Below are 27,328 nucleotides of genomic sequence, written 5' to 3'. Positions count from 1 at the left end.
TGGGACAAAATCAGAAAGGGTAGGGACACAGTTATACCTAACAAAGCACATAAAAGGCAGTAAGAAGGGTTTCTATAAATACATTCAGAGCAAGAGAAAGGTGAAGGGAAATGCAGGTCCACTAGTTGGTGGGGAACGAGAGGTAATAATGTATGACATCGAGAAAGCTCAGATGTTTAATACCTATTTTATTTAACTTGACACTAAAAGGGTTAATTTTGACCAGATGCTTAAATACAGTTAATATTACAGTTAATATTACCAACAAGGGTGAAAGCCTCTGTTTGTCAGAGAGTGGAGATGGATGGCGGGAGAGAGATCACTTGATACTAGGCTGGATGGACCTTTGGTCTGACCCGGTATGGCCATTCTTATGTTCTAACACAAGCCAGAATAGGGAAACAACAAGCTAAAGAATATTTAGATAAGTTACATGTATTCAAGTCACAGAGTCTGACGAAATTCACCCAGGAGTATTTAAGGAACTAGCTGAAACAATATTGAAAATATTAGCGATTATCTTTGAGAGATCATGGAGGACAGGTGAGGTCCCAGAGGACTGGAGAAGGAAAAATATAGTACCTCTCTTTAAAAAGGGGAACAATGAGAATTGTAGACCGGTCAGCCTAACTTCAGTATCTGGAAAGATACTGGAACAGTATTAGTTTGTAAATACCTAGAAGATAATGGATAATAAGCAAGATGGATTTGTCAAGAACAAATCATGCCAAGCCAACCTAATTTCCTTCTTTGACAGGATTACTGTCCTACTGGATGGGGGGGAAGCAGTAGACAGGATATATGTTGGTATTAGTGAGGCTTTTCATGCAGTCACACGTGACATTCTCGTAAGCAAACTAGGGAAATGTGGTCTAGATTAAATTACTATAAGGTGGGTACAAAACTGTTTGAAAGACCATACTCAGAGTAGTTATAAATAGATCCCTGTAAAAGTGGGAGGATATATCTAGTGGGATCCTGCAGGGGTCAGTCCTGGGTCCAGTAGAATTCAACATTTTCAGTAATGACGTTGATAATGGAGTGGAGAGTATGCTTATAAAATTTGTGGATGACACCAAACTAGGAGGAGTTAGGAAAAACTCTTTATTAGGATAGTTAAGTACTGGAATAGGCTTCCAAGGGAGTTTGTGCAATCTCTATCATTGGAGGATTTTAAGAACAGGTTAGACAAACAGCTTACTATCTAAATAGACAAGGCAGCAAAAGATGGCAAAAGTTGTATAAACCACAAGAAGGAAGAGCAGTGTGATGGCAGCAAATGTGCCATGATTTTTGTTGCAGTGTGGTGGGTTTTCTTAGGATGGGATCAGCTGAATGGAAAAAGGTGTGAAAAGGACAGGAAGTTAAGATGGGTGTTCTCTGGAACTCGCAACATTCAGGAAAGCAGCCAACCCAGAGTAGGTGTTTAGATTTGCTGGTGCTCCAAGATGGATTTCAGCATTGGTAGGAATCCTATGCCTCTTTGGGACTGGGAAGGGGTGGGTATGTATGAATAAAGGTAGTTTACTTATTTTGTGAACTGAATAAAAGATTATTTGGGGATCTGGGCTGAGGGCTGGGATGGTTCTTGAAGTTTTTTTTAATAAATCTGTTACTCCCATACCTGCAGTTATCCTAATGTGTATAAAAGGGGCATATACTGCCATGCATGGCTTTGTTTAAGCAACTTTTAAAAGCAGTTCCATTTAAGTCAGAGAGGTGACCTAAATATTTTCTACACACTCAACCTTTGTCATCATATAATTTTAATGCAAAAATTATTTAGTGTCTGGTAGGCCTGGATGTGTCAGACACTGGGGTATTTTGGGGTTTTTGTTTGTCTGTTTTTAATACCACATATCTCCACCCTGTTACAATTAATATCTTTAAGAAGGATATTTTTCCCTCTTTAGTGACAGGAAAGTCTGAATTACTGGCCCCGTCCTTTCCCTTTTTCTGCTTGGGAGAAGTTAAAATGCCACAAGGATAGGGCATGGGTGGAGCATAGGTTCTGTCCTTTCCACAGCCAGTAATTGCCAGTTAATGGTATTGATTATATTCAAATAGTTTCACTTTCCCCCTTCACTCCACTTTAAAACTCCTGCAAATCTTGCTAATCATATTTCCCTTTGCAGTTGTTTAAGCATCATATTCCCCACCACTTCAATGTGAAGTCAACTGCCGTGACATGAACTCAGAGCAGTAGTTGGTAGGATGGGTACCAAAGAGAGTTTTGAACTAATCTCACTAACATTTTAACTTATACTTAATTTATTTAAATTTAACGTGCTTAAATAATATAGTAATAATAAATTATTAACATAACATAACTAATGTCTCTCCTTTAGAAACTACAACAGATCCCTGAAGGCAAGAGAGACAGAAAGCTGCCAAAATAGTAAAATAACGATTTTTGCAGATCTTGTAGAACCTATCTAAGCTAATCAAGAGATGCCAAAGGCTAATGTTGTAGGAATAAAATATATTTTCTTTGGAAGCTATACAGAGTCATTAGGCTTGGTCACCTAACCCATAGGATAGCAATGCAAGGGAATCACCAGTAGAACTGGTTGACGTTTTTCCATTCCAGATGTTCTTCAATAGAAAATTTAGTTTTGCCTAAAAGAAATGTTTTATGAAAAAAGACTGGTTTCTGCAGAAAATTTAGACTTATAATCAAAGAGCAGAACAGCCAAAAAATTTTAACTGAAAATTTTCAGGCAAAACTCAAAGATTTAATTTGGACATGTTGAAATACTTTTTTAGACATTTTTGGTCAAAATGATATGGTTCACCATTTGTAAATCAAAATATTTTGGCTTGGTTCAACATTAAACCAATTCCAGTATAGCAGAATTCTTTCTTGCAATATATTTTAAGTGCTTTTTCTAAACTAGTTTAGATATTCCAAGCGATGGGATTTCTACCACTTTTCTTGGAGATCATTCCAGTCTAATTGATCTATGAGGAAGATTTTTGCCAATATTAGGTCTAAATTTTCTCTTCTGATAGTTTCATCCCCTTATGCTTAATTATACCTCTCAATAATCCCTCTGTATTATTGGTTTTTATGGGAATTGCAGCTGGCCATCATGTCACCCCTTAAATATAGTTTGGCTATGGAATGTGTATATAGCCCTTCACTCATTTCTCATAAGTGAATCCCTCCAATGCAGCAATCATTTTTGTTGCTCTTATCCTTTCCAATATGTTTGTACCATTCTGACTCTGAGGAGCCTAAAGCAAATTCATTATTCGATTTATGGTCTTGCCTCTTGACTGTGAGTTGAAAAGACAGGTTGTGACTTCAGTATCATGCAAGATTTCTGAACCCAATTCTGAAAGTGAAGTCTTCAATTAAGTATATAAATAGCTTTGCCTAGTCACAAGAGCTGAGATAGCTTCAGGAGAAGCAATTGCTTGAAAAAAAGGAAAGGAGAAACTGAAGGAAGAAGATAGAAAACAACTCTTAACAATAAGAATTAAGGTTTGTCTACTGCAGAGAAATTGCTCCGATATGCTGGTCAATTTCCCTCGGTTAGACATGTCCCTTAGAGAATGTTTTGCCATGGGAACTGGTTGAGGCACTATTGATAGAAGTATTCATTAGGTGATTTGTTGAAACAATTTGAGAGATTACTATCATGGAATATTCTTACTCCAATCACAGGGATAAATTAGATACTCCATTTTTTCTCCTTTATTATGTGTGTTGTCTCTCAATATGTATCTATTACTATTAGCTTTTATATATAGATAGATATTTAGCTTTTATTTATAGATATGCAGACTCTTTCTCCCTCTTTCAATAGCTCTGACTATAACTCATAGTTCAAAGTCACACTCTGTTCTTCTCAAGATTTCTCAGCATTCCCTTGCATTTGAGCCACCTTGACGAAATCTAATTAGGAGGATTTTCCTGTAGCGATAGCCTACTGTGGTATATATTATAAAGTCCTATTTATGTGTCATGCTCCTGTTCTTAATCTGGAATGCTTTATTCCATGGAAAATAATAACATCATTCAGTCTACTTGTATATCAGAATGGAAAGCCCCTGTTTGAATAGTTTGTATTCAATAGCAGTGCTCCTAAATACAATTTTTGTTGTTAAGGAGAGAGTAGTATTGCTGTAATCTCAAACCACTATGCTTGTCAGTTTGAGCTAGTCTTACCTATTACACAGTATTAAGGTAACTGACTGGAGTTTTGCCATGATGTTAGGCAAATTTATCATGGAACTCTGTCATTTGGAGGCAGATCTTCAAATAAACTCATGCCACTATGACAGCTTGTGTTTTGTTATTCATGATAAAGACAAATTTAGAATCTGAATGGGCAGCCAAAGCCTATCAAATGAATGATTTTTCTCACACATAACAGAGGCTGCTGGATGTATACTGCATCACACAGTTCCTGTCTTTTGGAGGGATTTGCGGCATTAAATTGTTTTCTCCCCTTTTCCAACTTGGGGCGCCTCGGAAATCAATGTCTTATTCTGTTAGGCCCGACTCAGGGCTATGGTATTTTGGGGAGTGGTGTAGGAAAAGAAGGAATCCCCTTTCTAGGGCTTTTTATTGATTTCAGTCTCCTGGGAATGAAAATGAAGGCTGCAGGGCTGTTCACTGATTTAAAAGTTCACAAGTGAAGGTCCAGTGTAAACAAGGAGCAACAGAGACTTATACTTGTTTCCTAGCAGAATTGCCTCCTAAACCCTTTTTGAAATAAAAAACTCTTCTCAGAGCTTTATTTGCTGAGTAACTAACAAGCTTCAGATTTCCAATGGTGTAGCAGAGATGAGAATCTGTCCTTGGATGTTTCCATACCTGTCCTAATGTTTGATTAGTGGGTGTGTATTTATATCTTGTTTTCCCTTTGCAGATGTACTATGAACTGGAACATGTTTTGTATGTTGCAGTATAATACTGAGAGAGGTACTAATTTTGCATTTGTCAATGTATAATTATATAAGCAGGACACTTTATTCAATTACATACACATTCTCTCGGCTTTAGATAACATCAGAGTTTAGCAGGATGTATGTATGTATGTCAAGTATCAGGAGGTAGCCGTGTTAGTCTGTATCCACAGAAACAACGAGGAGTCCGGTGGCACCTTATAGACTGTCAAGGTTCCTTCCCCACTCTGAACTTTAGGGTACAGATGTGGGGACCTGCATGGACACTTCTAAGCTTAATTACCAGCTTAGATCTGGTATTGTTGCCACCACCCCCAAGCACTACTTTTCTTCCCTGGGTAGCCTTGAGAGACTTCACCAATTTCCTGGTGAACACAGATCCAAACCCCTTGGATCTTAAAACAAGGAGAAATTAACCATCCCCCCTCCTTTCTCCCACCAACTCCTGGTGGATCCAGATCCAACCCCCTTGGATCTAAAAACAAGGAAAAAATCAATCAGGTATTAAGAAAAAGGCTTTTAATTAAAGAAAAGAAAGGTAAAAGAAAACCCTCTTGGAGAGATTAGCATACCAGCTACTCTAACAGACAACAGATTCCAAACACAGAGGATGTTGCCCTCAAAAACTTAGTTACACAAAAAATACCCAAATACCCAATTTTGATAATTCCCTTAATGGTACCATGACAAGTTACAAAGAAAATAAACATAAACCTATTTATCCCTTTCTAAAACTTACTACTCTGATAAGAGGCTGGTTCCTTGATCTTTTTCACTCCAGCTGAAACTGAAACTCTCAACAAAGGAAAACTTCCCTCCTTCCTTTTGAAACATCTTGTTCCCCCGTTGGTTCCTCTGGTCAGGTGTCAGCTAGGCTAGGTGAACTTTTTAACCCTTTACAGGTAAAAGAGGCATTAACCCTTAACTATCTGTTTATGACACAGACTAACAGATTTATTTGGGCATAAGCTTTCGTGGGTAAAAAACCCACTTCTTCAGATGCATGGAGTGGGTTTTTTACAAAGCTTATGCCCAAATTAGTCTGTAAGGTGCCACTGGACTCTTCGTTTTTGTTTGTTTGTTTGTATGTATCTATGTATGGCCATTATACATTAGCTCCTCTTGCTGTGGTTTATCTAACCAAAAATGGTTTGGAATCTTTAAAGGCGTATTTTACTATTGGTTTATTGGAATTTTCCCTAGTAGATACAGTTTGAGAAGGCGTCTATATCTCATACAGATACACTTCAGAAATGTCTACATGAGCAAATATTGAGCCTGATACACAATGGGATTTTGAATTTGGATGGGATGCAGTTTCAGGCACTTCTTCACAATCTCATGCCATTATTACAGGAGACTCAATAGAAGGATGCAGTGGCAGGTGACAATAAATTATGTATTTTGAGCTATGTTTTGCCTTTAGGCACATTCCAGAGCAAGGGTTGGTGTGAAAACAGCACCACTGCAGGAGTGTAGCCCTGAGAGGCACTGTGTACTTCAGGCACCCCTCTACAATGCAATTCCTGTGGTCCTCTGAGCTGGTGCTGAGGCAGAAGTAATCTGTTACAGGCCTGTAGAGCACAGCATACTCCCTTCTCATGTGTTGCTAGCTTCACAGTGGGGAGCATCAGAAATGGAACCCTGGTCTCGTCCCCACACCTGGAATCGCTATCGGGGCAGTTCTAATGCAACTAGAGTTAAGGGTCTTACTCTCCCCTATTGCCCTGTGTGGCTGTATTGGAGCCATAGTATAGCTCGTAATATAGTTTTCCAAAACTGCCTAATTTGGGGTTCTTACTCTTTCATTGATGAGAGCAAGATTTTTCCTTTTAAGTTCGTATGTGCTGTAAAATATTCTCTGTAACAAGGCAGAAAAGGGGACTGAAAGGCCATTCCTGAGATTATTGATACCAAACATTTGTTTTAGTGAGAAAACCCAGGATATTTCCTGCTGTCAGGCTAATAGTCACATGATGTGAAAATCAGTTGTGTTGTGACAGTGGTCATATTTGACACTTATCACCCTTCAACCTGAAACATACGAAAGCACTTGAAAAACTATTGCTTAAATGCTCCATCCCTTACTATGTGAATAGTCCACTGACTCTAATTGTGGTGCTTTTGGATGTGGTCTTCAATCACACTGTCCAGACGCAACTATTTTGTTTTGTAATCTAGGCTCTTGGGGTCCCACATCCCCATTCTTATGCACAATGAGTGTATCTTACTTTGCTAATAGTCCCATTGAATAGACTACAATATTTTCAAAGGAAAGGTGGGCAGATTGGGCCCTGGGTGGCAGTAAACTGGGTTTATGTGAACTTCAGCCTGTGGTCTGTCTGACATTTTTGGAAAACACTGTGTAGGATAATGCCTTCTGGGACAGTCTTCTAGATTATCTGTTATGACACTGACCTTCTAGCACCAACAATGCAGTTCAAGTAAAGTGAATTCCTATTTGGGTGATTTTGAATTGGGTTGCCCTAGTATAATTGCAAGAACCAGAAACAGACACTTACTTCTTGTCCCAGACTTGAGCAATCTACTGGTCAAATACTGACCACATGACTGAGTTCTGTGAAGGTGGAAACTCCTTCTAAAGCCAGACTAACACACCAAGATCTGTGTTGCATGGACAGTGAATGCTCTGGGTTGTTTTCCCACTGTCCTGCCTGCAGAGCTGTCCAGATGGAGTTCTCACAATATAATATAGCCATTAAAATGGAGCACTCTCAGAGGACGCGCAGTATTCAGGAAAACAATGCACTGCTTATGTGCAGAATTATAGGGTTAGCTACTGGACCTCCATAATATTACTATCATGGCTGTCCATACTTTAGTGCTTTTTCAATTACAGAATAACAAATAGAATATGTAATCAAATTTTATTTAATAATATTTAATTTGCTGGGTTTTTTGCTGTACTGGGCTAGAGGTTGCAAGGATTTTGTTTTCCCATTGTAACCACAGATCTTTTCTTCCATCATGACTGCTTCAGATACCCTGCCCAGTGGTTTAGGGTAATGATGACACTCAGTGAAACAAAAAAATCAGCTCCCTATTACAAAGTGGCAGAATTTTAGGTTTAGGGAAAGGGCTATTCAGCAAGCACTTGAACATTGATACTTTCCATGGAAATATTGGCCATGTTAACTTTTTGGCTGTTACTTGGTACTATTTTTTTTTCCGGAAATTTCAGAAAGAGAGAGGCCTCTTCCATTTCTGTACACACATACATAGACTTTGTGTTTCTGTGTGAGATATGTGTATAAAATACAGTTTGATATATAATGTGAATACAATTACATGTGCATACATAAATCATAGCTGTGCTTCTCAGATCAATTATAAAGGTAATGTGGCATAAGTGATTCCATTCTAACGGGCCTTTTCAGCTGGCTATAAAACTTACTCAGACTGATCTTTCAGACTGAAACTTTCCACGTTTGGTCACAGCCTGAAAGTGAAAATGGTTCAGCCAGTTTTGGACACAGAGGTGTAAAGTGTACACTCTTGCTACAATAAAGAACAGTTTTGTAACTTCTGTTTTTCCCTTTGCAGGGCAGAGTGGGAGGCTCGTCTCTCCTCAGATGTGGGAGAAATGTGTAATTTGCCAGAAACTCTAGAGGTGTAGATGTCCTTTTTGGTAGTTGAGTGAAAAATCTCGTTTCACTTGGCTGTGGTTAGATGGCTTGAAAAATATATATTGTGCCCTGGTTTGTGTTATAAGATAGAGGCTTGTTGTTCTTCAACTAACAACCCCACAATGTTTTCTTGGCGCTGCACCTGCTGCATAAGACTCTCATTTAATATGTGCGTGAAAAATGGTGTGTATGTAATGAGGCAGCCTGCAGGAACAACCGGAGCAAGGCTCCTGCAAGAGTTAGTGGCATCCAGTCAGGATTCCCTCATATCCCTGCGGGTCTGCCAGGATCCACTGGCTTTGGGGTAAAACTGCTGAGTTAATTCCAAACCTCCCCTGTCTTCATTCCCCTTCCACTTCAGTTAAGAACACAAAGTCTGAACACTGAATTTCTCTACCTCTGTGCAAGTGTAACCCATCTAGGGCAATGAGAGTAGTTTCTATAGGAATTTATATACTATTGTATTAAAAACACTTTCCCTAGAGCCACCTATAGGCTCAGCATAGCATCTCTATAGAAAAGCATCACTTAGCTGGAAATGATCTCTAGAGTAGTTAACTGTGTGTGAACGGTAATGAGCTCCCAAAATCCAGTTGGAAAACTGGCTAAAAGATGAGTGAGGAAGCGAGGCCCAGAGCAATGTAAGATTTTTATTATGTGCCTTCTTTTTCCAGACGGAAAAATAATGAACATTGACAGGACATTATCAAGCATAAATGACCTGTAAATTCACTGCCTGCAAAGCCTGTAAAAGTAATAGGATATTTCTCAAGACAGTTGGAGAACCTGAAAATCCAAATAAATGGACAAAACTCCACTCATCTTAAAACCAGGCTGCATTTTTATTTAAGGATGTCGGATGAAATTTAATGTGGCTTCATCAAGTCCGGTGATACAGGAGTCATCAGCAAAGCTTTGTTTTTTTGAGGCTCAGATAAAACTTTCCCTTCCAGGCATTTTCTTTGATAGACACACTGTATTGTTCTAAATCCTGAGCTGGAAAATCAGGCACCTGCAGCAGCTTCTCTGTTCCATTCATCTAGGGCCAAATCCTGATCTCATTTAAGTCAGTCAGAGTTTTGGCATTAACTTTAATCGGTTCAGAACATATTCTGTACACATGCTCCACCCTTAGTCAGTTTTAAAAAATCCATCTGAAGTCTGTCTATCAAGTGATTTTCATGATGCTCTCTTGTATTATTATGCTCTGTTGTCATAAGTTCTATGCAAGCAGACCTTCCCCAGAAATCTGGTAGAGAGTTGGTTTGATTTGCATGCAGTATATATGCCCTCAGTCTATAAAGCATAGCTGGTAGGTTTCATCTTAGTCTTGCCATTGATGACTATTTCTCCATTAAGGGCTAAGTTGTGTCTGCTGACCACATGCCCTCATTGGGGTTTTACAAAGATGCACCACCCTACGGGAAGAAGTTCTCAGACTCCTAGGAGGAGTGTCCACATTACTGTACTCTTTTAAAGAGTGTAGCATACTTCCTCATCTTTGGGTACAGCTGGCCAGTACTTTGAGGGAACAAGCCATGATTCCATCTACACTCCTTGAGGGTGCAGGGCTCCCACAAGAACTAGCTAATGATCAGTCCTTGTGCTTCCATGAAGGCAATGACTGCAAATCTGCCTGACCCTTTCACAGATCATATAAAGTGTGGGAAAATTCCTTTCTTCATCGATTCTAAGGTCAGAAGAGACTATGATGATCATCTAGTCTGGTCTTCTGTACAACATAGGCAGTAGAATTCCCCCAAAATAATTCCTAGAGCAGATCTTTTACAAAAAGTCCAATCTTGATTTTAAAATCGTCATTGATGGAGAATTGTTCCAATGGTTAATTACTCTCACATTTAAAAATGTACACCTTTTTTCTAGTGTGATTTTGTCTAGCTTCAGGTTCCAACCATTGGCTCTCATTATACCTGTCTGCTAGATGGAAGAGGCCATTATTAAATAGTTTTCCCTGTGTAGGCACTTACAGACTGTAATCAAAAAGTACCCCTTAACCTTCTCCTTTTTAAACTAAATAGATTGAGGTTTGAGAATCTATCATTATAAGGCATGTTTTCTAATCCTTTAATCATTCTCATGGCTCTTTTCTGAACCCTCTCCAATTTATCAATATCATTCTTGAATTGTGGGTACCAGAACTGGACATAGTATTTGAGCAGTGGTCACATCAGTGCCAAATACAAAGGTAAAATAACTTCTACTTGAGATTCCCCTGCTTGTGCATCCCAGGATTGCATTGTCTCTTCCAGTCACAGTCACACAGGGTGCTCATGTTCAGCTGATTATCCATGCCACTGCTTCCGACGATAGAGTACCCCATCCTGTGAGTATGGCCTACATTCTTTGTTCCTAAATTTAGCCATATTAAAACTCATACTGTTTGCTTGCACACAGTTTTTTCAAGTGATCCAGATCACTCTGAATAAATGACCTGTCCTCTTCATTTACCACTCCCTGAATTTTTGTGTCATTTGCAAACTTTATCTGTGATGATTTTATATTTTCTTCTAGATTGCTGATAAAATTGTTAAATAATGTAGGGCTAAGAACTAGTCTGCTGGGACACCACTGGAAACACATCTACTTGAGGCTGATTCCTAGTTTTTAATCCATTTATGTATGCCATGTTCATTTTACATCATTCTAGTTTTTAATCAACATGTCATGCAGTACCAATTCAGTACCTTGCAGACATCTAAGTATATTCTATCAACACTATTACTTTTGAAACCAAACATGTAATCTCATAAAAAAAGGAAGCAAGTTAGTTTGACAGGATCTATTTTCCATAAACCCATGTTGTTTTGCATTAATTATGTTATCCTCCTTTAGTTCTTTATTAATCGAGTCTTGTAACAGCCGCTCCATTATTTTGCTTGTGATCAAGGAAAGGCTGGCAGGCCTATGCTTACTTGGTTCATTCCATTTACCGTTTTTAAAAAACTAGCACATTAGCTTTCTTCCAGTCTTCTGGAACTTCTCCAGTGTATCGAGACTTATTGAAAATCAGTATTAATGGTCCAGCAAGCTCCTCATCCAACTCTTTATAAACTCTTGAATGCAAGTTACCTAGACATCCTGATTTTAAAATGTCTGTCTTTTGTAGCTGATGTTTAACATCCTCCCAAGATGCCAGTGGAATGGAAAGTATGTTATCACCATCTGATGAGACAATATCATCTGTTTTTCCCCAAATACAGAACAGAAATATTTATTGAGCACTTCTGCCTGACCTGCATTATTATTGATAATTCTAGCATTTCCATCTAGTAATGGACCAATACCATTGTCAGGATTATTTTTGTTCCTAATATATTTTTAAATCTCTTCTTTATTCACCACTATTATTTGGTAGCTGAATAAGGCTGAGGCAGATCTAGTGCTAAATAAGATTAAAAGAATAAAGCACAACTTAGTTCTAGTGCCTGTGTGTCCTCCAAGAGGTTTGTCTTACAGAGTTACAGTCTAACGTGTGTGTGGGAGAGATGGAGTACATTACACTGTAGCAAAATGGGCTTCCGAAACCCCCTCTCCACTTAACCATGGAAGTAAACCCTTGTAAGGAAGAATCCCCTACGTGTGTTTTAGAGGGCGTGGAATGCCCTAGTTAGGGGGGAATCTAGAAGAGTAAGGGGGAAAAAATGTATTTTCCTTGCTCTGGTTGACAGGTACAGAGGCTGCTGTTGTGAAAATCTGCAGGAGGAAAATGTAATTGTCTCATTGAAACACAAAGCAAAATTCTCCAACACCCTTACTCCCTCTCCCCCATCAACAAAAAAACAGTACTGGGCAATAGAGAAAATAATGGGAAAACATAGTGAAATAGAGAAAATAGTGTACAGTTTTGTTTTGTTTTCCAAAGCCTCCTTCCCTTTTTTCTGAATTCCAGTTTTCTGTAAATGTCTAGATTTGTGTGTGTGTGGAGACTGCTAATTAGTCTCCTGGGGTGCTTCTGCGTGGGGCTTTAATCCTGCACACACCAGGAGGGGCTGGGAGGATTGGGGCTGGCAAGTTGTTTGCAGGCAGATAACCACTGAGATGTGGACGGGCAAGAGAGAGTAACGGGGAATGCTTTGCAGTTTGAAGTAGCAGTGGACAGAGAAGAAGTTAGGCAGTGAACAGACAGGGCAAGTAGGACTTCAATTAAGGCAAAACCTCCTGTGGTTTTTGCCTCTCTTAGATCCATTTAAGTGCTTAAAGTGGCATTGGATGAGAGAGGGAAGGCGTATTTTCAGGGGTGTAACTCAAGAGCTTCTATTGAACAACTGAAATCTTCTATTCTGCACAGGACAGAGGGCCTTGACCATAGTAGTGACCTGTTCATTAACAGCATTCTTTCTTCCTTTCTCTTAGGTGCAAGTGGGAAATACACCTCAGGACCAAAGAATTGTGGGATACATTTCCTGCACTCATTTGCAAGCTCTGGCAGGTATTGTCTGGATTTCCTTTTCTCAGTATTGTTCTCATTGTGTTTCTAGTTCTGTGCTAGAAGTTTCTCTAATCAAGTGCAAGAGCAGCATATTAGCAAAACATCTTTCCCCATCCTGCATTGTAACAGTGTCAAGCAAGTAGCAAGGGACCGAGAAAATAAGAGATCTGTAAAAGCCACACATCATAGATTCTTCAGCCACTTCTTGAAACGCAACCAAAAGTTGCACACCAGTCAAGATTTTAGTGACGGCACATGGGGACCTGAACCTTTGCAACGCTGAGCTCCCACTACACTCTGATGGCTTAAAAATTAAGTGTGCTCATTACCATGCAGGATCAGGCCGATAGGTATCAAAGTAACTCCCAAGCATTAGCTACAGTGGAGAAATAAACCACTTCTTTTCTGAACCATCTGTTGTTGAGCCAAAACTGTCACTATTTTTATATATTACGCTACAACTCTCACTGTGCACCAAGAAGAAGAAAAAAATTGTTGCTCACAATACCATAATTGGTCAGAAATTTTCCATGGAAATGTTTGAGACAGAAAATATAATTTTCACAAAATTGAAACATTCTCATGGGAAAATGGAAATATTTCAATTTTCTGTTGGGAAAGTCTAAAGAAAATATTTAGTTAGGATCAGATTAATCCAAATCAAAACACATTTCTGATCATGCAGACACATTAATGTTGAACTGAGATGCCACAGTTCCTAATAGTAATTGCTTATGTGCCTGGCTCCCTGGCCTGTAGAGGACAATAGCGGCATGAAGAAACCAGATCCCTAAGGGGAATTGGGGGCATGAGACTCCTGAATTCAGCAGCTCAGGGGGACACATATTACTGTCAAACCAAGGCTACACAAAATATTTTGACATTCCCAAATCAACATTTTTCTGAATTGTCCGGTCCATGAAAAATTTTGAATTTTTCATCCCAACTTGGGCACAAAAACAAACTTTGAAATACCAAGTTTCTGATTTTTGACCTGCTCCTATAATAAGATATTTCCCAGAATCCAAAGTATAGTGTTTTCTGAGACTCATTGTAACACACCAGAAAATCATAATAAAAGTTTATAAATAGAATAACTTCCTTCACCCTGAAAAAACATGCTAACATCACACAGAGCAGCTCAAGTAGAAATCAAAAAGTTGGAAGAAGCCCAGATTCTCTGCCTGATTTTTTGCTTGCCATTTCCAACATAAATTGTTAATAAGTTTATGCTCTGTTTAGAAAATATTGCTGGTCCTATTTTAAAAACATTTTCCAGTTCTTCAGCTACTACCATATATAGTGCTTGCTATGTTATATGCATTGTTTCATGAAATGATACTTTCCAGCATCATGTAAAACAAACTATATAAAATACAATAAAAAGCCCAGCGGTGCCAGGGAGACTACGAATTGTATATGTTTGAACTCTTCTTAAAAGAATGGGGAAGATGTTCTTTATCAGCAGATTTCTCAGCTCTTCTTAGTGTATGGATCAGTGTGGATTCCCCTGTAGGTACATATGCCCCTTATGTACATGAGACCAGAGTCTTCAATAGCAGCGTCTGTCGGGGCTGTGCATGTGCCCTGCGTCTCCTTAAGCTCTCTCTGTACAGCGAGACAGAACCTGGAAATGGTCTGACCAACTAAGCTTTACCACCCACTAAGTCTTTTTGAAATTCTTTGAAATGTTCAGAACTTTTCTGATCCATTGATAAAGAACCACCATGAACAAAATCAACCCATCTGGTAGAGCCGGATAAAATTCTCTGACTCCTCCCCACCCCCCAAACAATGCAGATTTGGATCAACCAAATCATTTAAAGAATTTGTCAATATTGGCTAATTGTTTCAGTTGAAAAACCATTTACAATTAAAAAAAAGAGAGTAAAAATGTTTGATATTTTCAAAATAAAATGTTTCAACTTCAATTCAAAATGATATTTCATTTCAAAATTACTTTTAAGTTAATATTTTAAATTAAAGGTAGAAAAGCTTGAAATTTAAATAAAACGTTTTGTATTGAAAGAATTTTTTCCAAATGTTTTTGGACTTATCAGCTAACCAAAAACATTTCTACCACCTGGACTGAATGTTGACAGACTGACTGTCTTGTATGCCCCCAGTCGGTACAGAGCACCCAAACATGGCAGATTCTACACCTGTGGACTTTAATCCCTGCTCCTCTTGCAAAGGATTAATTTCCCTGTAAGATGGATTCAGCAGATGCCTCTTCTGTTTAGGAGAGATCCATATACTTGAGAGGTGCTTGGTATGCTAGTCTTTCTCATTGAGCATGCACAGGTGAAGTTTCATCTACTAAAGCAATCTGTGAAGATTTGGAGGAGACAGCAGAACTCAGATACCAGATAAACAGACCTTCTTGAGTGCCCCAACGAACAAACATGCAACACGTAAGACCAGCATAGAAAAGAAAATGCCCAGAAAAGACCCAGTGCTCATACTGATACCAGCACTGATGCAGAAACCAATGCCTTTGGTATGAAGAGAGACCACCCTGAGTGCAGGGGCAGAGACTCCAAGTGAACTCAATGTCTTTCTACGGAGACAGACCACACACTTTCCAGGAAGAAAATAACCAAGCCCCACATGGCATAAAACCTGGTGATAAAGAGCAGCCTACCAGCACAGCACAGAGTAAAAGCTCCCCAGCACAGACCATGGTACTGGCAACACTCTCTGGCGGCATCCCTGGCCAGACCATTGGCAACAGACAGCAAGGAGTACCACGAGGAACCAGACCTGGGTCCAGAGTATCATCATCGTCCTACTTCACCACTTTTCTTCATCTTCTGATGAAGCTGTGCCACCAGCACAGGTACTGGCACTGTACTTGATCATTTCAAGAACTTGTCATGAGAATTGCACAAACCTTAGAAATAGAGACAATAATGATGCAAGAAAAGTCTTATGAGGTATTTGAAATATTGACAACTTCTGGCCTGGCCAGAATTGCCCTCTTTATAAATGAAAGGCTACTCAATTCTGTTAAGGCTCTTGAGCAAACACCTGCCACGATACCACTCATAGTGAAAAGAATGGGCAACAGGGAATGGATCACTTGATGATTACCTGTTCTGCTCATTCCCTCTGGGGCACCTGGCATTGGCCACTGTTGGAAGACAGGATACTGCGCTAAATGGATCTTTGGTCTGACCCAGTATGGTACAGAGGTACCAAGTCCCTTAAAAAGGGTTTGAGTGTATGACTGACCTTCAGAAGCAGCCTTATCCCATTGGGCATGGTCTGTCATAACACTGGACAGTTGGGTGCTAGAGATCATCACCAATAGCTACCCTCTGCAGTTCCATTCTTACACTCTATTCACCCACCCACCCCTTTCTCATCCTTGTTTGGGGACACTCCTTGCAAAAGCCTGTTACAAGCAGAAGTCACCAGGTTGCTTCATCAAGGAGCCATAGAGGAAGCACCACCAGAATTCAGGGGAGGAGACTTCTATTCCTGGTAATTCCTTATCCTAAAGGAGAAGGGGGATCTTTGTCCTATCCTAGACCTGAGGAGACTGAACAAATACATATGCAAACTCAGCTTCAGTTATACAGTTATACTTGGTTTTCTCACATCTGACAAAGTCAAGATTCCTCAAGGGCCTCCTGCATACCTATCCAACTATGAGAGACCTGACTCCGATGTAGGATCTCAACATTGTGCTCAAGAAACTCAGGGAGCTTCTGTTCGAGCCACTGTCAGATTGTTCAAAATATCACCTTACCCTCAGGATGGACTTTCTATTTGCTATCACCTTAGTATGGAAAGTCAGCAAGCTCCAAGCCTTTACAGCCAGATATCTTTACTCATTCTTTCATTGAGACAAGGTGATATTGAGACCACACCTTAAGTTCATCCCTAAAGTGGTCTTGGAGTTTCACCGAAATCAGTCCATCAACCTGCCAGTCTTCTTCCTGAAAACCCACTTGATGCTGGAAGAGAAGCTACATAAGGTGGATGTTTCAAGAGTCACGCTATCTTACCTTACCAAGACTACGTCCTTAGAATCCAGTTAATGTAATAAACGAAACAGTCTTTGAATAAATAACTGCTTTTGATAAAGAACAGTTGCTTACCCTACAGTAACAATGGTTCTCTGAACATAAGAACAGCCATACTGGGTCCATGTAGCCCAGTATCTTATTTTCCCACAGTGGCCAGGTGCTCCCGAGGGGATGAACAGAACAGGTCATCATCAAGTGATCCATCTCTTGTCGCTCATTTCCAGCTTCTGGCAAACAGAGGCTAGAGATACCATCCCTAATAGCCATTGATGGACCTAAATGTTGAGATGTTGTAGTTAGCCTATATGGCTACAGTGAGACCTATGCTGTCTCCCCATCTGACTTGCATCTGAAGAAGTGGGTATTCACCCACGAAAGCTCATGCTGCAGAACGTCTGTTAGTCTATAAGGTGCCACAGGATTCTTTGTTGCTTTTCCCCATCTTTTGGTAGCCATATCAATCTCATCCAAAGGCCAAGCCTCTTGTGACAGAGAATCTAAGTGGATCGTGCAATGTATTTCCACCTGCTGTCAGATAGTTGCTCCCTCTAAACATCAAGGCATGCTCCCCTGGGACACAGTCAGTGCCTTCAGCCTGCTTTAGACACATGCCAGTATCTGAGATCTGCAACGTGGAGCAACTCACTGACCTTTCTTAAAACTTTTTGCCCAGGACATGGCAGCTAGATCTGATTCTGAGTTTGGGAGAGCAGTTCTGCAATTGTTGTTTGACTGATAAAGCTGAACCGCCTCTTTCCCATCATCTAGTGGGATCCACACTGACACATACTTGAAGAAAAAAATGTTACTGTGGTTCTTCAAGATGTTATAGTCAGTGTGTATCCCAAGGCCTGCCCTCCGTCCCTGCTTTTCATAGTTCTTGGCTAGTGCAGGCTTTGAATTATGAGGAAACAGAGAGAGTTGCAGCCGCCCCACCCTTTGTGCCCTCATACAAGAGCACAAGGAGGTAAAGGGTGTATGAATGGCCCCAATGAACACTGCTGTTCAAAATAATTCAATCTTGCGCCCACGAGGAATATTGACACCTACAGCTGGTTTCATGCTGCCTACAAGATCTCAAAGAATCACAGTTACTTAAGGGTAAGTCACTGTTCCAAAATAAGTTATTTGTTCAAAGGCTGTTTCATGTGTTACATTAACTGGATTCTAAGGATTTGATTTGTACAAGTTCATAATACATTTTGCAATATCAGCAATTCAGGTTTGGAAAATAAGCTGTGAGAATTAGCTGCCCTATCTCTAAAACCAAAAATGTCCTGTTCAGGTTAAAATTTATAGTAGTTGCAATAATAAAATAAAGGACAATCCTGCAAACCCTTACTCAACACATAGGATCAGACCCCAAGTTAGCAGGAGTTGTGTGTGCCCACAGCCAGCTGTATTTTATTAATGTGGCTATAATTGTGCTCGAAGTAGATGGGAAGAACACTGCATCCCTCTTGGGCTGCACTAAGACTATTGCAGATATGGCCTCATGCAAAACAGAGATTTATTATAAATGGATGGAACCTTGAACCTGTGCTCCAGGCCAGAGCATGTTCACATTACCCTAGTCAAGGACAAGTAGCACTCATTTTGTTTGGTCAGTGTTTCAGCAACAGAGAGACATTTTGGAACAGAACTGGCAATCACTATAGTAAATTGAAATAGCTTTAAAAAGAGATGTGAATTTTCAGCTCCATTTTAATAATGTAAGATTCTTATTCAGTTTTCTATTTTTATCGCTGTGTTCTAGTAACATCTTGCTCTGAGCATTTGTTTTCTGGAGCCTAGGTTCGCAGTTGTTCTGAGTCCTGGTTTAGATTCTTAGCTTCCATTTAGCCCTTGTTCCTTTTCACCATCCAATAATCCACTCACTCAGTTAGGCTTTGACACCAGTGCTGTCAGATTCCAAAAAACATTAGAGGACAAACAGAATGGACAAAAAACATGTTCACTTCTCAGAGTCAGAGCATTAAGCTTCTCCGTTTAAAAATAATAAGTTACCTTTGTATTTCTACTTTCGTATTTTTGCTTCATATTTTCAGGCTTATCTATCAAGCTATATCAAAGACAACAATTACATTTAAGAGCCTACATGTCCTTCAGTTAGTCATATTAGTTTATGTAATGAAATGGAAAACAAATGCCTAACAGTTTGGCACAGCTGTTTTCTGTCAAGTGTATTAATTACTTGATTCAAAACATTTCACCTTTTAAAAAAAAGAGTAATGATAGAAAAAGAATAGATCAGCTATATAAAGATGTGGCATCTATTAAAAAGACAAACATTTTAAAAGGTTACCATTTAATTCAAATAATAAGTCACTGCTGAGGGTAATTTGGACCCTCTTCTAGGATATATAAACTTGCACACAACAGCTTTGATGTTTGGATAAGATGTAAAATGGAGGGATCTGAGCACTTGTGACTATTAAAGATCCTATGGCACTTACTGCAAGAGATGTCCTGGCCAAATTCTGTTGTAAGCAGTTATTTATCTTTTTATACCTAAAATTCACCTTTTTCATTAAAATGGAATTGGATATAGCTTTTTTTTCATTTACTGTACTGGAACTGTTTTGTAGTGTTCCTGTTATTAAATTGCTGCTTAGAACCATTTCAGAAGTAGCTGCATTTCAGTGGTAGATGGAGTGTTGATTTAGTGAGGTTTGAACTTCTTACCTATCTACCTCACAGGGGGATTATGAAGCTTGATTGGTTCTTTCATGCCTGTAAAATGTTCTGCAATCCACTGATAAAAGCAGCTTTAAAAGTGCCAGGTATTATTGTTTGGAAGGTGGCCATCTTCTGGCTTGGCTGATGTCAGAGACCTTATTGCAAATGTAAGGATAATTTTTTTGAGTGAAATACAACTAACACTTCAGTTGTTAATGGTCCAGGAGGAATGTTCATGTCACTATTCATATGAACAAGTCGATCTCCAAATTATATTATTTATTATTTATTAATTTGAAGATGCTTCCTGTTTACAAGGTAACAACACTCCTGCAGTAAACATGTCAACCTCAGAGTACATTCAGAACAAATCAACCAGAAAAACCATTTAAATCTTCAAGGATGCAGGCTGAGGAGTTTTAGCACAGGATATGGTCGTTACGCAGTGAACAGACAGTACTCTGAAACGATTATTATTGAATTACAGTTTGTAAGTAAATATTCATATTTTAAATGAAAGAAAAATACAAAAATCAAGATGAGCCAGGTTGACAAAGGGTAGGTTTTATTAAAAACAAAAAAAAATAAAAATCCACATTTCACTTTTCATTCGTTCCCCACTTGTCACCAGCCTTCACCCACTCCCACGTTTTTTCCACCTTATTTCCCTTTTAAAAACAGCATAGTTTCTCCTTACAGATAACCAAGGCCCTCCTCTCCAGCTTTATATTAATCAACGGGAGATTTGCCAGTGACTTCACTGGGGCCAGGAACTCACCCATTGCTTTTCAAAAATGAATGAAAAGGAGAAGTTGTGATTTTCCACTAGAAACACAAACAAGCCATTTATTCTGGGCAAAAAGGCCTGGCTGACCGGGAGGAAGTGGGAGAGGGAACCCAGAAGGTTTAAAAAAAAATTTGCTTTCTGTGGTTTGACAGTTTGGGTTTTGTTGCTCTTTGGTATTTCCCACCATGCTCTTCCTTGTAAATGGTGGCATTGAAGGGATTAGGAGCATCTTTCTTGCTGGCAAGAGCTTGAAAATGTTGAATGCAGGAACATGTTGAATGTTAAAACAGAGGATTTTGTCTTTTTCCAAATCAGTTGTAGAGACATAACTGTAGAGCAATTAGTGCAACTCTCTGTACTCTGGTTAAGTAATGATGTTAGCCAATCAGAACACAGAGATTCTGAGTCTGAACAGTTATTGAGAATTGCATGCCTGGGGGCAAAGAAATGACAGTTTCTAGTTACAGTCCGGCATCCCTATTCTAAGATTTGCTGGGACAATTCCGTTTCAGTGAACAGTAAGTGAGTGGTTTGTGGAATGACTACTTGGCTGGCTACTCTGTATTCTGGCAGGACTTCTCCATTCTTAGTTGTCATTAGTATTGCATCAGGAACTATCGATTGCTCGCATCTGGTAAGACTGAGTACCACCAATAGTCCCCCTGCTGTTAGATACACAGTGTAGAAGCTTTGGACTTCCTGCATTTCTGAAGGAATTCTTGGTGGGGCTGGCCTCTGGGGATCAGTTAACCTTAATCTCTCAGATGTGGGGAGTGGGGCTTCTTCAAGTAATCTCCCCGTGAGTGCACCACTTTAGGTACGCTAGCACCCCCTGTACCTTTGATCGGAGATTTCTCATAGCAGTGTCTGTCTATCCCGCGCATGCGTGTTAAGTCTTAAGTGCCCTGTGCCATTGTTATATAGCACTGCACGGGTGAACTGCCCTCAGTTCTGATGGAGCTCTGGCAGTTGTCCTATTAAGATTTCCTCAATCAATTTCTCGGTCTTACTGATATTAATTGTAGTTTTCCATAATTAGTAAATACTTTTGATAGAGATTTTTTTCTTTAAATTTTTTTTCTTTATAGTATTTAGCTATTAGATAGTTACTACTACTTACTGGGAGATAATGCCCCGTTCTCCTGGCTTCAAGGACTGTCTGTTTTGCTGAGAAGTGATCCCAGTCAGCGATGGGCACTCCTGCTGTATCCATTGCCTCGGGGAATTGCACATTGCTCAAAAGTGCAACTTTTGTCTGGCACGAAAATCAAGACCCAGAAAAAACAGAGAGAAAGTTTCATCTCCTTATGATGGAGAGCTCTCTACATTCAGCCTCTGACCCAGGCCAAGGAACACTCCCCCTCCCCTGTATGTTGGTCCCCAAGCAAGTCTGCTGTCTCAGAACCCCACACTTCCAGGGCATTTAAGAGGAAGACACAGGACTCCTCTCATAAGCCCTTGAAAGAACATGCCCCTGGCTTGCCAGGTAGAGAACCTACCTCTAAAAAGCAGAGGTCATTGGTTTTCTCAGTTACCACAGCACCACTAGCTCTTCAGTTAGGTACTGTTGAGGCCCCCGGTTCCTCAGGACCCAGGGCACAGCTAGACTGCAAGGCAGCAAAGCCATTATCAGACAGAGACAGCAAGAAGAGCTTTTCCTGTGCTTCTTCGGTATAGAAGAAGCTCTCTTGGGCTCTGACCATGCTTCCCTTGGCGCTCATGAGATCTTCAGTACCATCAACAACTGCTCTTCCCTCCGAGAGCCCAAAGCCTGCGGTCACGACTACCTCAGCAGAGACTTCGGCCTCAGGAGTTCCATTGTCCCCGGGACCTGGCTGTATCTGAGATGCCCGACCCTCTGCTCCTTGGCTCCAATGTGCTGTTGGTACGGAGAACATCCAGATTGCCTGAACTTTGCCCAATATCAACTGTTTTACCTCACATCTGTCCAGTTACTCCACCATTCCAGAGTGAACTTAAGGAAGAGGATTCTGATGAAGACCTCTCCTTGTTCTCTCAAATGTCAGTTCAGGGCTCTCCTCCTAATTCCTACAGAGGCCGCTTCTTAGAAGCCTCTGATGAAGCTGCAACTGTTTGTGGCTCACGATTACCACCAATGCCTCGCTAGTATGAGCACCTTTGGGTGGCTCCTCCTATGTCTTATGCACCTTCTCCATGTCCATATTGGGACCCCAGGGCAGTTTATCACCAACAGTTTTCCAGAGCATCAGGTTCCACCAATCATAGACAGGAGCAGCCAGCATCACCTACTCCCACCAGGAGGCCTGATTCTCCAGAAGAATCCTTCAAAGAACAGGAGACTAGAGCTGATGAAGGGATTTCTCCTACGGTGAACATTTCCCCTTCATCCCCAGATGAAGCAGTATGCCTCCTCCTCCTCCATCCCTGGCAGATGATTTTAAACATTTCCAGGACCTGGTCAGGAGGGCCGCAGACTACAGATTACCACTGAGGAGGAGACAGAGCCTCATCATAAACTGTTTGGCATCCTCCATTCACCCTCTTCAGCCTGTAGAGCCTTGCCTGTTAATGAGGCTCTTCTGAATGCAGTGAAGGTCATCTGGCACACCCCAGCTTCTATTCTGCCTACATGCAAAAAAGAGTTGACAAGAAGTATTATGTCCCAGGAAAGGACTCAGAATTTTTATTTTCTCATCCATCACCTACTTTTTGGTAGTTGACTCAGTGATTGAACATGGTAGTTAGCATCATGCTAAGACCATGCCTCATGACAAAAACCACAAGCATAGGGACATCCTGGGGAGAAAGTTTAGAATTGCCGTTATCAGGCTTTGATGACGAAGTACAACCATGTGAATTACACCAAACTGACCTCTTTTGTGGACCATCTACTGACAGAACACAGGGAACAGTTCCAGGCAGTTGTTGCAGAGGGCCAGCTACTTCCCAGGTCAACCCCACAAGCCTCCTCTGAGCCGCTGATACCGCCACCTGTTGGATTGCTTCAGCGGTGAGAATGAGAAGAGTCTCCTGGCTCCAACTCTCTGAATTTCCGAAAGAGGTCCAGAGTACAGTACAGGAACTTCTTTTGATGGGTCCAGTTATTTGCAGATAGCATGGATGAATCTCTGCGAACACCGAAGGACTCTAAAGCTACCTTGTGTTCTCTTGGTATTTATACACCGATCTACAAGAGAAAACTCAACAAGTCTCAGGCGGCCAATAGATCCAGCCCCATCCAATTCCTTCCCTCCCTGATGTCCTGTGAGCCACAACAAAAGAGGCAGAAGTTTCAGAGAAGAAAATAGTCCTCTACTCAGCCTCCCACCCCGTTAATACTTCTTTCCTGATCAAGGACTATGATGAGGCCCTTCGCCACAGTAGCCTGGTTGAAGCCTCTCGTCCTATGCTTCCTGAAGCATCAAATCAAGAATCATGGGGAAGTGCACCTCTTTTCACACCATCTCTCTGAACAAGCCAGCATAATTTTGCTGGAATTTAGTCTGAACCAGTTGTCTAGGCACAGATTTCCTCAGTACTGTTCTTTAAGAACCAAGGGTCTTCATTAGAGTCTGAGGTCAGAGAAAGGGACATCAGCTGGCTAACCCCATCCACACCTCTCCCCAAAAATATTCTCTCTTAATGGCAGCACACACATGCACATACACACAAATTAGTCTACACAGAGTTTGGTGTGACTTCATTATACATAAGTAGGTACTTAATATGGTAAGTGAAAGTACCATTTCTCTGGAAAGCCAGAATCATCATATGCTGTTATTTTGGTTTGTGACCAACACTGTGCCTGGAGGGAAGTTTGTTGTTTTATATGTTGCAAATAACAGGACTCTCTTTCATCAAATGAATGCTGAATCTGAATCTTGATTTGGGCTATAATTTATTCCATGTGTGTTACTTCTATTTTGTCTAACCATGTCTTAATTGTAGGGCTCCATTTTGTGAGCCGTAGCTTGGCAATACATTTGTTAGCAGCTACCATTAACATTCTGAATTGTAGTTCTGTACGGTTTTGTAGTGTGGTGGGGAGGAGGGGTGTTTCTAAGAATATACTAGATTGAATTCCTATCAAGCTGTGTACTGAAAGTATGTGTAGGCTCTGTTTGATATAGATACTTATAATGTGCTCATCACCGTAATATCTGAGCATCTTCCAGTAGTGCATTAAGCAAGGTGCCTACACATTTGTCACGTCTTTTTTCTCTCATCCTCTCCCTATGTATCCCTATCTATCTATCTGTAACCAGAAACTGTAGATCAGGGAGTAGTTCCAAGAAATGTTTGTGCTGACTTGTGTGTCCATAGCCTCTCCAGCGAAGATTGCAGGAGGGACAGGGTTGGCTTCATTGTGTAAATGATAATTGATGTGCAGAAGAAAAGTGAGATTATTTTACATTAGAATTAATGTAATTAAGAAGGCGAGTGAGTGAAGGGAGTTGTTCAGCAGATATCTGTCCAAGTTGCCTACTGCTAAAAGACTTCTCGCTTGTCTACACTACCACTTAAGTCGATGTAAGGTACGTTGCCAGTGGCTTTTTCAAGTTTTTGTAAGTTACGTTGACTTAAAGCTGTGCCTAGGCACTTTCATGAATACAAGGACAGATCCCCATCCAGGTCTGTTCCTAAGAAGAGAGATCTCTCCCTGGCCCCGTCCAAATCCAGTGAACCTTAACATGTGGATCATAAGGAGTCTTAAACTGCTTAAGACTCCCAGGAAGGACAGTAAAGCACGGAAAAGAAAAAGATCTGTTGGTGGCACCGACACCTAAACCTGAGTCAGAGCCCAGGCTTAATGGGCAACGTATATGTACCCAAAGCCACAGAGTGAGTCAGTGGCAGAGCCATGAATATAATCCAGAGGTCCAGTCCCCTGATCTGTTAGACTATGTACCCACTGGCATAAAACCATAAGTCAGAGTTTTCACCTTGGGGAGCTTTTGCTGCCCTTCACATAGCTGCACACTTTAGTGGTGTTAAGTTATGCACATTGTTATTCAGGCTGAGCTGAGAGTAATAGTCCCCTTTAGAAGATATTCAGATGCACATTTTTCATTGAGTATTCAAAGATACGTTACCAAATTATCAAAGGCATTAGTCACGTATCCTGAAGGCTTAACCTCACATCCCTTACATTAAAACCATTAGCATAACTCAAAACACCCTTTGCCATCTGTCTTAATGTGTGCATGCTTGCTCAGTGTGTTTACCAAATATCCTCACATATAAACCAATGTGCATATATACAAGCTCTCTAATTTCCCTTCTGAACAGTCATAAAAACCAGTGACGTGGGTATAAACCAGCACTTGTCCCCTCTCTGTGCTCACCATCTTTGGGATTAGAAAAGCCTATCTGGTAGCTGAGGTGAGGAAATATCCTGTATTAGACCATGTTCTGTTGACGAAAGAGACAAGACCAACAGAAATTGGTCCAATAAAAAATATTACCTCACCCACCTTGTCTCTATGGGACCAGCATGGCTACAACAACATTGCAAATATCTGGTAACAGGCCTATTTGCAAGTCTTATAGGACATGCATGCTATAAAACTCACACTTGAACCGTTTTATCAGGACACCAGTCCACACTAAGAGGCCCTTTATATCGGTATAAAGGGCTCTTTTAACTTCTGTACTCCTCCTAACGAGGAGTAGCTAATCGGTATTAACATATCGGATTGGGGTTAGTGTGGCCGCAGATCGACGGTATTGGCCTCCGGGCGGTATCCCACAGTGCACCACTGACCGCTCTGGACAGCAATCTGAACTCGGATGCAGTGGCCAGGTAGACAGGAAAAGCCCCGCGAACTTTTGAATATTTCCTGTTTGCCCAGCGTGGAGCTCCGATCAGCACGGGTGGTGATGCAGTTAAAAATCAAAATAAAGAAAGAGCTCCAGCATGGACGATGCGGACGTGATCGCTGTAAGGGCAGGCAAATCTGTTCTATCAGCCCTCCATTACAGAAGACGAAATTCAAAATCATTTTTTAAATATCTCCAGACAGATGCCATAGCAGGGACTCAGCGCACTGCTGCGTGGCAAGCGTAACGGAAAGCCAAAGAATCAAATGGACGCTCATGGACTGGAGGACTCAAGCTATCCCACAGTTCCTGCAGTCTCTGAAAAGCATTTGCATTCTTGGCTGAGCTCCAAATGCTTCTAGGGTCAAAAACAGTGTCCGCGGTGGGTCAGGGCATAGCTAGGCAATTTACGCACCCCCCCACCCACCCCCAGAAGTGAAAGGGAAAACAATCCTGTCTTGACTCTTTTACATGTCACCCTATCTTTACTGAATGCTGCAGATAGACGCGATGGTGCAGCACTCAACACCAACATCCTTGCTCCCCCCCCCCCCCGCCATGGGTGGCTGATGGTGCAATACGACTGGTATCCGTCCTCGTCATCAGCCTATTGGCACATGGGGCAGTGCAAAAGGACTGGTAACCATGCAGACTAGCATCGGTGAGGTCTATCAAGGGTGCCTGGCCCTAATTTTTCCTGGTAGATGGTACAGTATGGCTGATAACCATCATCATCATAGCAACAGGGGGCTGAGCTTCATCAGCCCCCACCCTTCATGTGTAAAGAAAAGATTCAATTGCCCCTGGACTAGCAGCAGGATGCTGGGCTCCTCTCCTCCACACTCCTTAATGTCCTATGTGGACTATCATAGCAACTGGAGGCTGCCTTCCACTCATTTATCACTAACAAGTCAGTGTGTCTTATTCCTGCATTCTTTATTACTTCATCACACAAGTGGGGGGACAATGCTATGGTAGCCCAGGAAGGCTGGGGAAGAATGGAATGAACAGG

General features: G+C 40.8%; 1 protein-coding gene across 3 annotated transcripts in view; it reads left to right on the top strand.

Annotated features, from left to right (window-relative positions):
- Positions 1-27,328, top strand: part of SMPD3 (sphingomyelin phosphodiesterase 3) — a 263,658-nt gene that overhangs the window by 211,463 nt on the left and 24,867 nt on the right. For all 3 annotated transcript variants that reach the window (XM_039502790.1, XM_039502788.1, XM_039502789.1), the window contains exon 4: positions 12,939-13,014. In XM_039502790.1, the coding sequence (XP_039358724.1) occupies positions 12,939-13,014 (76 nt within the window). The remainder of the gene's footprint in view (positions 1-12,938; positions 13,015-27,328) is intronic.

Source organism: Mauremys reevesii, linkage group 16 (assembly GCF_016161935.1).
Source record: "Mauremys reevesii isolate NIE-2019 linkage group 16, ASM1616193v1, whole genome shotgun sequence".
NCBI lineage: Eukaryota > Metazoa > Chordata > Testudines > Geoemydidae > Mauremys > Mauremys reevesii.
This window is presented reverse-complemented; position numbering and strand designations above follow the sequence as displayed.